General features: G+C 39.6%; 1 protein-coding gene across 4 annotated transcripts in view; it reads left to right on the forward strand.

Annotated features, from left to right (window-relative positions):
- Positions 1 to 13,113, forward strand: part of mast1a (microtubule associated serine/threonine kinase 1a) — a 94,346-nt gene that overhangs the window by 71,003 nt on the left and 10,230 nt on the right. For all 4 annotated transcript variants that reach the window (XM_009294431.5, XM_073954696.1, XM_001337092.8 and 1 more), the window contains 8 exons: positions 1,774 to 1,906; positions 5,525 to 5,592; positions 7,379 to 7,455; positions 7,559 to 7,767; positions 7,852 to 7,990; positions 9,404 to 9,536; positions 12,330 to 12,495; positions 12,656 to 12,757. In XM_009294431.5, coding sequence (XP_009292706.1) covers positions 1,774 to 1,906; positions 5,525 to 5,592; positions 7,379 to 7,455; positions 7,559 to 7,767; positions 7,852 to 7,990; positions 9,404 to 9,536; positions 12,330 to 12,495; positions 12,656 to 12,757 — 1,027 coding nt within the window. The remainder of the gene's footprint in view (positions 1 to 1,773; positions 1,907 to 5,524; positions 5,593 to 7,378; positions 7,456 to 7,558; positions 7,768 to 7,851; positions 7,991 to 9,403; positions 9,537 to 12,329; positions 12,496 to 12,655; positions 12,758 to 13,113) is intronic.

Raw genomic sequence — 13,113 nt, forward strand, 5'->3', positions numbered from 1 at the left:
AGCCATTGACTTCTATAGTGGGAACAAAAACTGTTCAAGTCAATGGCATGTAGCTATTCTGGTAATAACAATAAATTATACATAATTAAATATGTTCCACATAAATACTAGTAGCAACTATAAATGATGCATAATTAATCATGTAACATGTGGATACTATGTTAATTACAGTAAGTTATGCAAATGTTCCTTGTACATTATATGCTAATTACAATAAATTATGCATAATTCAATGTATTCCATGTAGACACTATGCTAATTACAATAAATTATGCATAATTACATATGTTCCATCTAGATAGTATGTGAATTACAATAGATGTAATATGTAGATACTATAGTAAAAACAATAATCTATGAATAATTACATAAGTTCCACATACATACCATGGTCATTTCAAAAAAGTATGTATAACTACGCACTCTGCATATTTACTATGGTAAATACTATAAATAATGCATAACTGCATACGTTTCATGTACATACTATGGTAATAAAAATTAATTATGCACAAATAATGCAACAATTGCATTACGTGTTTAGTAATTACATGTAGTTGATTCATATAAACAACCCAGGCTCATTCTGGAAATGTAGCCCCGCGGACGTTTTTGGAGACCGCGAAATACGTCCTGGGAGGTAGGTATTTGTGCAGTTTTTGTTTTTGCGAATCCGCGAGAGGCCGCTGTGCGCGCTTTTTCGCGTCTCTAACGCCTCTCGTGAGCGCACGTTGCCGTTCGCGCCCTCGCTGTCTACGCATAAAAAGTCGCCGGAGAACGCTGTCGGGCGATCGTCTGTCCGACTGACTGACTGGCTGAATGTCGAACGGTTGACTGGGCGGCACACCAGCCAGTCAGCCGACCCGGCCACCTTCCTCCTCCTCCTTCTTCCCTTAACCTAAGCAACGATTTATGAAAGCCGTGCAGAAAAAGAAAAGCCCTTCGGATTTCACCGCATTTATTATGAACTCATTCGCTTTATTTTTTTGATTCTGTTTTTTGTCTTACCTGATTTCTGAAACCGCTCTTCCCCGGACTCGGACCCGGTCGTCGAACTTGACCGGCTCCTCCTCCTCCTCCGGGCCTCCGTTCCGCCGACGTAACACGACGAGCTTACTGGACAAACTGGTTGTGCCAGGAAAGCCCTCCACACGGAGGCGAGCCGTCAGCCCAGCCGGCGAGCGCGAAGAGTAGCGGCGTCTCACCGCCTCATAGCGTTCACTTGAAAAAACGAAATGCGGCCATACGTACTTCCGGCCACGTAAATTGCGGTCTCCAGAAACGTCCGCGGGGCTACGTTTTCAGAATGAGCTTGGGTTGCATAAAACTGTACTTAAAGAAACAGTTCACCCAAAAATGAGCATTTACTCACTATTTATACACCCTTAAGTGGGTTCCAAGCCTTTATAAGTTTCTTTTTTTCTGTTGAACATGAAAGAAGATATTTTGAAAAATGTTAGAAACCTGTAACCATTGACTCCTATAGTAGGAAAAACAATACCATGGTTACAGGTTTCCAGCCTTTTTCAAGATCTCTTCATGGAACATGCAATTTTAGCAGAAGGAAACTTTGTGAAGGATGAATAAAAGATGACAGAATGTTATTTTTTGGGTGAACTATCCCTTCAAACACGACTAGAACTAACTAGAACACTACAAAAAATGAAGTGTAACAAAATACCACCAAACCTAAACTTTTTTTTTGTATGTTTTTTTACAGTATGTTGGACTCCATTTAACTGGAACTGTCATATTTCTGCTTGTTTCCGTCAGGAGTTTAACCCTGAGGAGTTTTACCATCTCCTAGAGGCAGCGGAGGATCACGCTAAAGAGGGCCAGCTGATGAAAGCAGACATCCCACGATACATCATCAGCCAGCTCGGCCTGACCAGAGACCCGCTGGAAGGTAAAACTGAGAGAAACACGGCTAAAAAACTGAACATGAGAAACAGGAGAGAGGAATGTAGGTCACGCCGAGAGACGCTGTTGCAATAGTGGGGCAGGTTAGGTTGCGCGCACAGGCGGAGGGAAGTTTGTTTTCCTGCCAGGATGCTGGGAAATGTGTACGAACCGCTGTGAACCTGGCAAACTGAGAGAGTAATGAGGATTTTTATGAAAACATACACTCTCTCTCTCTCTCTCTCTCTCTCTCTCTCTCTCACTGTTCTACAAATGCTCTTCTACGCTGTTAAAAGTATCTGTAAGTTTGCAGTTTTCCATGTTTTGTAATTCATGTTTTTATTTTTCCTTATTTAACAATGCTTTTGAATCACATTATGGCACTGTGATCTTTCTTCCAATGACTTTTAACCTTAAAACGTTTTTAAAAGTGGCTTTTATTAACATTTTTTATGGTTTAAAGTGATATACTGTATTGTCTGGGTTGGTGTTGTATATTACACTACAAAAACCTTTAATAAACTTCCAGCACATTTTCTGTTATCTTATAGACTTATTTCTCTGTATTATTTCTTAAACATATTTCAAACTACTAAAAAATAAAAGTCAGTGAAAGTCACTTTGTTTAATTGCAGAGTTGATTTTTCAACATCAAAGGTCAACAGAGCAGAGATCAACATCCCACAATGCAATTCACAACCGCAAATAAACGGAAATCTGGTTTAGATCAAGGGTCAGGATTGGCCAGCCCAATCACCAGATATGAACATTATTGAGCATGTCTGGGGTAAGATGGAGGAGGCATTGAGGATAAATCCAAAGAATCTTGATGAACTTTGGGAGTCCTGCAGGAAGGATTTCTTTGCCATTCCAGATGGCTTTATTAATAAGTGATTTGAGTGATTGCAGGGATGTATGGATGCAGTCCTCCAAGCTCATGGGAGTCATACACAATATCCATTCTGTTTCCACTGCAGCATGACTTCATATTCTATACTGGACATTATTTCTGTTAAGTGACAAGACTTCTGTCTAAGCAAAGTCAGAGCTTACTGTCCTAATTAAATAATTAAAAATCAAGGCATGATCATATTTTATTTTAGTAAAATAAGTGTAATCTAGAGGCCTTTGCCTTTCATATAAGCCAATTCTGACACCAAATGATCAACTAGAAGTCGAGCTATTATTTCTTGTTCCTAAAACTTGGATAGGCGACAAGATTTTTATTAGGTAGTGTAGAATAATGTTCAATTATTTTGTGTTCACGAAAATAGTTCATGTTCATAAATTTAACCTCATTTAAAAAATCAAACCAATTTAATTACTTTTTTTATTATTAAATTCAACTTAACAGGTATCTTTGCGTAAGATTTCACTGTAATTCCTATTGTTAATACAGATTAATAGTTTGGTAATGTACTGTAAAAAAACACAATACCACTTTTTATTTTAAAGATGCATTAGTACATTTACAATTAATGAATCAGCTGTATAATATTATTTTCATTATCTTGTGTTCACTAAAATAAAAAAATGAATACTAATACTAATATTAAATAACTATTAAAATACTAATGCTAATATTAAAAACTTAAAACTCAAAATTACAACCTCATTAAAAAATGAAACCAGTTGAATTAAATTTATTTTCTATTTAATTTAATTTAGCAGTTATCTTTGAGTAATCTTTGACTGTTGCTGTTTTTCTAATTACAGATTAATAATAATTGATAATTAATTTTAATGCACTGTAAAACACATCCAAATTCAACATTTTATTTAAAAACGTAATAGTACATTTGAAATGACTTCTGATTACTTTAATCACCTCATCACACAAGATGCCAGAGAACAGCTTTAAAATACCTATGCCGTTTTATTGAGACTGAAAACTAATATGCCCTTTTAATTGCCGTTTTAGAACTTTGTTTGTATTTTTTCAATGTTTTCTCCGTAAGTTGTTTATTTATACTGTAGTCTATATTTAGATCAATGATCATTTTTCTGTCCAGCATGGATGGTTGCTGTGGTGACTGGAGGTGTTGTTTTTAGACTAGATTTGGCAATATGCTGCGTAATTGCTCATAGACAGGCAGATGGAGGATTATTTATGAATTTTAGAGAAGGTCTTACTTTGTTGGGAGTAAGAATTTGTGCATTTCTGATTTACTGTGCACTCTTATACATAATTATGTGACAAAAAAAATGTTTTTCAAGCACCAAAATGATGAAAGATGAGTAAATGTTAGAGAAATCAATACTGAGATTTTCAAAGTGCATAACAATTCTCTCTTGAGGGGTTTCTGAGCTTTGCTTTTTAACAGCCAATGGCGCTTTATGCTTTACAATCTGCCGTTCTCTGCTTGCATCCAGTTCCTTACAAATACCACTTGAATCTAATATAATCATTATTAAAGCTAGGAAAGGTTGAAGTAAATTGCAAGAGTGTTCAAAAAGGGACCATATGTTGTTTAAAACTAGCCTAGAGTGCCATTTGCTATTTAAAACTATGCTTAAACGTCATCTGCTGTTAAAAACCAGCCTAGAGCGCCATCTGCTGTTAAAAACTTACCTTAAGCACAGTCTGCTGCTAAAAACTAGCCTAGAGTGCCATAAGCTGTTAAAATGTTGCCTAGAGCACTGTCTGCTGTTAGAAACTAGCCTGGAGCACCATTTGATGTTCAATACTAGCCTAGAGCACTGTCTTCTTTTCAAACCTAACATAGAGCGACATCTGCTGTTCAATACTAGCCTACAGCACTGTCTGTTGTTCAAAACTAGCATAGAGCATCGTCTACTGTTGAAAAACCAAGCTACAGCACTGTCCGCTGTTAAAAACTAGCCTAGAGCGCCATCTGCTGTTAAAAACTAGCCTAGAGTGCTGTCTGCTGCTAAAAACTAGCCTAGAGTGCCATAAGCTGTTAAAATGTTGCCTAGAGCACTGTCTGCTGTTAGAAACTAGCCTTGAGCACCATTTGATGTTCAATACTAGCCTAGAGCACTGTCTGCTTTTCAAACCTAACATAGAGCAACATCTGCTGTTCAATACTAGCCTACTGCACTGTCTGTTGTTCAAAACTAGCATAGAGCACCGTCTACTGTTGAAAAACCAAGCTACAGCACTGTCCGCTGTTAAAAACTAGCCTAGAGAGCCATCTGCTGTTAAAAACTAGCCTAGAGCATCGCCTGCTGTTCAAAACAAGCCTAGAGCACCATCTGCTGTTAAAAACTAGCCTAGAGCATCGCCTGCTGTTCAAAACAAGCCTAGAGCACCATCTGCTGTTAACAAACTAGCCTAGAGCACTGTCTGCTGTTGAAAACTAGCCTAGAGTGCTGTCTGCTGTTAAAACTAGCCTAGAGCGAAATCTGCTGTTAAAAACTAGCCTGTAGCATCAAAAACTAAGCTTAGAATCAATTCAAGAGGGAATAGAGTAATTTCTCAAATGATTTTTCACCACATCCCTAGTCTAAGAATTATTTTGACACTATTGAATTGATCTGACTAGAAACCAACTACATCATTCTGTTGTTTTTCAGAAAACATTAATATGATCAAATTTCTCAAAGTCTGTGACTGATTAATGCACAATATTTTTTAATAACTAAGCATCATCTTCACTTGCAGATATGGTGAATTTGGAGAGTTATGACAGCGAGGGACCACACACACCGGAGACGGACGACTCAGCTGAAGTGAGTGTTGTTTTGTAAAGATAGAATCTGATTATAATATTCACCTGTTTGTTGTATGAAGGGGACCTATTATGTTAAATTAATTTTTACATGGTGTTTGAACACAGATGTGAGTCTGCATTGTGTGTGTGTGTGTGTGTGGAAATGACCAGTGGAAAAATCCAACTACTGCTTTATTAATGTTATTGCAATAAAATCAAAAGCAAAGTGTCGGTAAAAGCTGTTCCAGATTTCCACATGCTGTGATGTCATCAGCCACGATTGAGGCAAATATTAGGGCGATTGTATATTCTGCATCATTGGTGTTGTGCAGCGATAATTCACCTCTATTACCGAATTTTCATTGATTTTGTGTATAATTTGCTTGCTCACACAAGAACACAAAAACTTGTTTTTGCTTCTTATCAAAAATGAACATCTACAGATTGTTATAGTGCCCTCTGCTGTTAAAAACTAGCCTGAGTGCCATCTGCTGTTAAAAACTAGCTTAGAACGCAGCCTGCTGTTAAAAACTAGCATATAGCGTAGTCTGCTAGTAAATACTAGCCTAGAGCCCCATCTGCTGCTAAAAACTAGCCTAGAGTGTCATCTGCTGCTAAAAACTAGCCTATGGTGCAGTCTGCTGTTAAGAACAAGCCCAGACCACCGTCTGCTGCTAAAAACTAGCCTAAAGCCCCATATGCTAGTAAATACTAGCCTAGAGCACCGTCTGCTGTTCAAAACAACAGTCTATAGTGCTTTTTGCTGTTCAAAGTCAGAGCACTGTCTACTGTCAAAAACTAGCCTAGAGCGCCATCTGCTTGTAAAAAAACTAGCCTAGAGCACCATCTGCTGTTAAAAGCTAGCCTAGATCACCATCTGCTGTTAGGAACTAGCCTAGAGCAGTGTCTTTTGTTAAAAATTAGCCTAGAGTGCCATCTGCTGGTAAATATTAGCCTAGATCACTGTCTGCTGTTAAAAACTAGCCTATAGCATTATCTGCTGTTCAAAACTAGCCTAGATCGCCATCTGCTGTTAGAAACTAGGCTCGAGCACCTGCTGCTGTTGAAAGCTAGCCTAGAGCACCATCTACTAGTAAATAACAGCCTAGAGCACTGTCTGCTGTTAAAAACTAGCCTAAAGCTTCGTCTGCTGTGAAAAACTAGCCTAGAGCACTGTCTGCGTGTAAATAATTGCCTAGAGCACTGTCTGCTGTTAAAAACTAGCCTAGAGCATTGTCTACTGTTAAAAACTAGCCTAGAGCACTGTCTGCTGTTAAAAACTAGCCTAGACCATCGTCTACTGTTCAAAACTAGCCTAGAGCACCATCTGCTAGTAAATAATAAACTAGAGCACTGTCTGCTGTTAAAAAATTACCTATAGCATCGTCTGTTTTTCAAAACTAGCCTATAAAATCGTCTGTTGGTCAAAACTAGCCTAGAGCATCGTCTATTGTTTTAAACTAGCCTAGATCGCCATCTGCTGTTCAAAACTAACCTATAGCATTGTCTGCTGCTCAAAACTAGCCTAGAGCACCAACTGCTCGTAAATAATAGCCTAGAGCCCAGTCTGTTGTTGAAAACTAGCCTAGAGCATTGTCTGCTGTTCAAAACATCTATTTTTAAGCATTGACAGTGTAAAAAAAATATAAACTGTGTAAAAATATTTTTAATTAAAGACTAGCAACACCAACGCAGCAGCAGGGATCCAGGATGAAAGTGATAGACATAAAAAGCCATAGGGAGTGAAATTAGGCTCCAGTCGACTTGTTTCCCGAGTCACACTTTTATCTGTGTGTTTCTCTCAGGGGAAGCTCAAAGCCATCAAACCGCCCTGTGAATCCGACTTTCAGACTATCAAACTCATCAGCAACGGAGCGTATGGGTGAGAATGCGTTAACATCCTTTTGTACTCTGAAATCGCTCAAAGCCATTGTGTAAATATGGATAAAGCAGATTTCGGTCTCTCTCTCTCATTGCGATTGTAGAGCTGTGTATTTGGTCAGGCACAGAGAAACTCGACAGCGCTTTGCAATGAAGAAGATCAACAAACAGAACCTGATCCTGCGGAACCAGATCCAGCAGGCGTTCGTGGAGCGGGACATCCTGACCTTCGCTGAAAACCCCTTCGTGGTCAGCATGTTCTGTTCTTTTGAGACGCGCCGTCACCTGTGCATGGTTATGGAGTACGTGGAGGGTACGGCATTACAGAGTTTCAGCAATCTGATTCCAATTGAACGTTATTGAGCTGTATTGAAATCACATCCATTTTCTGATTTAGGTGGCGACTGTGCGACTCTGCTGAAGAATATCGGAGCTCTTCCGGTGGATATGGCTCGGATGTACTTTGCCGAGACCGTTTTGGCGCTGGAGTACATTCATAATTACGGCATCGTGCACCGGGACCTGAAACCAGACAAGTAAGCTGCTAATAGAGCTCCCCCTGCTGGAGCGGAGCTGAAGTATAATAGTGAAAGTAAATTGTGCATGTAGATTTCCAAAGGTTCCAGACTTATGCAATCAATAAATGTCTTATGTACTTTATATGATACACAGTACAGTCATCAAATGTCTGAAATATCATGAAAATTTAAAAGCCTCTATAACAGACGTTTAAAACCTGATAAAGACATCCAAAAATAGGTCTTACAGAAATCTTTGTCTATTCAAAGACATAAAATTTTCTAGACAAAATGTCCTAACTTTATGACTCCCGTTATTTTTGACTGTCTCCGCCTCCTGAATCATACATTCAGCCTAGCTTTCATGTTTGTTGTGTTGACGCTACTATGTTACCTAAACATTTACATTAAACATAAATTTTCTGTATTATTAGTAATTTCAGTCAATAAAAAATGCATTTTTCCTTGCATTCTGATCAACTTCTTTACATTGGTTGGTAAAAAAAGCCAGAACAATCTGTAACAAACTGATTTTCTCCAAGTGATGTCCCTTCCTCTGGTAGGAAACTCTAGAAGGCATTAATATCTCATTGATGTTGAGGATACACCAATAGTAGATTAATTAAATGTTAACTCTCCTACTGTAATATTTTTGTGAAATTCCAATTCACTTTAATGAGTTTGATTAGAAAAATAACTTTTTTATGTAGTAAGAGGAACGCATGGCTTCATTTCCTCTTTAAAATGGACGTTATGGGGTAAGACACCATTCCTTTTCATGCTTACCAGCTGACTGATTACCTCCTTGTGGACTGCTTTTCCACTGTTACCAGTTTGTCCTGTGGCTCGCAGCATACGTCGGAGAATTTGATTTTTAAAACACTATCGGTTGGGTTTAGGGAGAAGGGTAGATGTGGTGATTGATCGGTTGGTCAGTCAGTCAGTCAGTCAGTCAGTCAGTCAGTCAGTCAACAGCGGCCTCAGGTGGATTTACGCGAGAACAGCAGGCGCAATTGACACTCACAAGAGAAATTTTACATTTCAAAAAGCGTACACAATGGCCTCTGGTGGTTTTACGTGAGAACAGCAGGCGCAAATGGCTCTTGCAAGAGAAATTGGGGATCTCAGAAACCATACACAGTGGCCTCTGGTGGATTCGCAAAAACAAAAACTGCAAAAAAACGTACCTCCTGGGACATAATTGGCGTTCTCCAGAAATGTATATAGGGGTACATAATCAGTGGGTTGGTATGTCTCGCGTGTCTATCTTGAACGAATCGATTCCCCTGTAGAGAAAAAAATGAATGAGATTTTTACTTCCATGACTGATTGCCGTGCTCCATTACAAGGTGTGAAACAGATGGCAAAGCGTACAGCTCGTCGTGTTATTTCTGAAGCGAATGTTCACAGCTCATGCTTTTTTCTTCACAGTCTGTTGATCACATCAATGGGTCACATTAAGCTGACTGATTTCGGCCTGTCAAAGATGGGACTCATGAATCTCACCACTAACCTGTATGAGGGACACATCGAGAAGGATGCCAGGGAGTTCCTGGATAAACAGGTAAGGTCGCTGGTACTTTTGTGATGGTGTCAGGTGTAGGCAGGACTGTAATGAACTGTGCTATGGTCAACAGTTTTTCTTTTTTATTCCTTTAAAGTCCACTTGAAATCAAAGTTTACAATATTTATTTTGATAGCTCACATTGTTATTCTTAAGATGAATAAATTCAATTAAATAAATATTTATTTATATAGCACTTTTACAATGTAGATTGTGTCAAAGCAGCTTAACGTAGAGGTTGTAGTAAACTGAAATTGTGTCAGTCCAGTTTTCAGAGTTGAAGTTCAGTTTAGTTTAGTTCAGTTCTGTTCGGTGTGGTTTAATTTTCACTGCTGAAAGTTCAAACACTGAAGAGCAAATCGATCGATGCACAGCTCCACAAGTCCCAAACCAAGCAAGCCAGTGGCAACAGTGGCGAGAAATAAACTTCACCAATTGATGAAAGTGAAGGAAAAAAACTTGAGAGAGACCAGGCTCAGTTGGGCACCACCATTTCTCCTCTGGCCAAACATCTTGTGCAGAGCTGCATTCTAGGTGTGAGAGGCTAGAGAACGCTAGAAGTCCATTGTGGAGAAGCTGCAGATGTGAGTAGGTCACCAGCAGGTGTACAGGCTGGCCCACAGGATCAATGCGGAGACTCGCCTGTCTCTGTGGTGTTTCAGGAATCAGTCTCACGCTGTCCATTTTTCCATGACCCCCACAGCATCAGCTCAGGATACGGCCTGGTCCAGGATTATGGATACCTTGGCATAATTTTTTCACAGGTCTTGGATTGCATCAATGATGCTGCATAATCTCTAGGGGTCTCCGGATGAGGATCCCCAGGTGGAAATAGAGAACAAAGAAAATAATTAGCATAGCTGTTGTTCACAGAGTATTTTAACGATAATTAATCCATAAATTAATCCACTGAAAAAAATAGCTTGTTTTAGTAATCTTCAATGAAAATCTGTTCATTTGCTTGAGTGTTTTGATAGCAACTGCATATTAATACCCTCTCTTACCGTTAAGTTTGCTGTGAGGGAATGAAGCGGAAAAAAGAAAGCCTCGTGCTTTTTTCAATATTCTGTTTCAGGAAGTTCACTGAAATAAAATTCAATAGCAACTTAGTAAGATTACACTCTTTTATCTTCTTTTTAGACTCTTTTAAAAATTTTTCTCAAGCTGAACATTTGGGTTCTGTTGTTGTCAATGGTTGCGCTGTATTTTTTTGAGGGGACGTTTTACTTTTTTCAGCCATTGCAAGATGAGAAATCGCAGTACCCATCAGTGTTACTTTTGAGCTAGCCATCCATGGGCGGGACAGTACTATGTAGCTGTCAACAAATTATTCTGCTAAAAACTTTTAACTTGTAACAGTAAAGCTGGGATACTCTATATCACAGCAACCGCTTGAAAAAAACGCTTCGGTGGACATCCAGCTTTAAACCAGTTTTAAAAAGTAGTTTTAAATCATTTTAATTCTTTGTTGTTTCTATTTCTTATACCTATTGTGTATTTCTGTTTCCGCCCACAGTCCAAAGACCTGCTATAAAGGTTTAGAATTAGAGAAACTAATTTTGCTGTTGGTGTCATTGGCGTAGTTTTTGGTTTGAAAATTTGTGGGAGGGTTTGAAGTGCTGGTGTGCTTGATTAATCAATTCATTTTTAATTACCACTTTTACAAGTAGATATCGGGGCGGTGTGGTGGCGCAGTGGGTAGTGCTGTCGCCTCACAGCAAGGTCGCTGGTTCGAGCCTCAGCTGGGTCAGTTGGCATTTCTGTGTGGAGTTTGCATGTTCTCTTCGTGTTTGTGTGGGTTTCCTCCGGGTGCTCCGATTCCCCCCACAAGTCCAAAGACTTGCACTATGGGTGAATTGGGTAAGCTAAATTGTCTGTAGTGTATGTACGTGAACGAAAGTGTATGGGTGTTTCTCAGTGATGGGCTGCAGCTGGAAGGGCATCCTCTGCGTAAAACATATGCTGGTTAATTTGGCGGTTCATTCCCCTGTGGCACCCCTGATTAATAAAGAGACTAAGCCGAAAAGTAAATAAATGAATGAATCTTGGGGGGTTGCGGCTGGAATGGCATCCGCTGCGTAAGATATATACTGGAATAATTGGTGGTTCATTCCACTGTGGCAACCTCTGAAATAGAGACTAAGCCGAAGGAAAATGAATGAATGAATCTTGGGGGGGTTACCGCCTGCCTACCCCTCCTACAAACTGCACCCCTGCATAGTGAATGAGTGTGTGTGTGAATGGGAGAATGTTTATGGGTGTTTCCCACCACTGAGGTTTCACATGTTAGTGTCCACTCAGTCCTGTGTTGTGGCTGTAAGAGAATCCGCCACATGAAAACATAATCCAGAGTAATTGGTGGTTCATTCCGCTGTGGCGACCCCCGGTAAATCACTAAATGGCCTAGGAACGCAATATATTACAGATACACCCACGGAATACAAACCAAACTGATCACGCAGACCTTTAGGATCAGGTGAATTAGAAATTCCAAGAGTTCAGTCAAAGCAGGGTGAATCCGCCTTCAGCTACTGTGTCCCCCGCAGTTGGAATCAGCTTCCAGAAATGATCAGATGTGCTCCAACATTAGGCACATTCAAATCAAGACTCAAAACACATCTGTTTAGCTGTGCCTTTACTGAATGAGCACTGTGCTACATCCGACAGATAGCACTAGTATGCCTTTATGTTTCTTTTATGCTTGTTTACGTAAAGCACTTTGAATTACCATTGTGTATGAATTGTGCTATATGAGCACACTTGCCTTGCCTAATGTCTCCGTTTCTGTCTCAGGTCTGCGGCACACCAGAGTATATCGCTCCAGAGGTCATTCTCAGGCAGGGCTATGGGAAACCTGTGGACTGGTGGGCTATGGGAATCATCCTTTACGAATTCCTAGTGGGCTGCGTGCCGTTTTTCGGAGATACGCCTGAGGAGCTGTTTGGTCAGGTGATCACAGGTGAGTCGAAGTGTGCATGGAGTTTATTTTGGACGCTTTTGAGGTTGAATCATAATCATCATGTCCTGACATATCTCTGGTTGTAAAAGCAGCATCTGTGCTATAAAATGTTATGAAGCGCTTCAGTGCTGTGTGTGTGTGTGTGTGCATGTGTGTGTAGATTATATTGAATGGCCCAATGGAGATGAAGCACTGCCTGCTGACGCTCAGAGCCTGATTTCGTCTCTGCTGCAAACCAACCCACTGGTGCGACTTGGAACAGGTACACACTCATCAGAAACACGTAGTTTACACCTGCTTTTAAAAGGAAAGTTCACAAAAAAAATTACATTTACTGACACTTGAGTGGTTCTAAACTTATTTATTTCTTCTGTTGAACATAACACAAGAAGAATGCTGGGATAAAGCCATTGACACCTATAGTTTTAAAATACAGTTGAAGTCAGAATGCAGTGCCTGTCTGTTGGATGGTGGTGAAATACTGATGTAAACAAGGTCTAAAATGTGTTGTGTATCTACTTTAGAAAACTTCCAGAGGTAATTGAAAACACATTTGGTCAGATTGCATTCCAACACATTTTAATGCATGTCACTGCACTTCTAATGATCAGAGCACTA

The sequence above is a fragment of the Danio rerio genome, chromosome 1 (assembly GCF_049306965.1).
Source record: "Danio rerio strain Tuebingen ecotype United States chromosome 1, GRCz12tu, whole genome shotgun sequence".
Classification (NCBI taxonomy): Eukaryota; Metazoa; Chordata; class Actinopteri; order Cypriniformes; family Danionidae; genus Danio; species Danio rerio.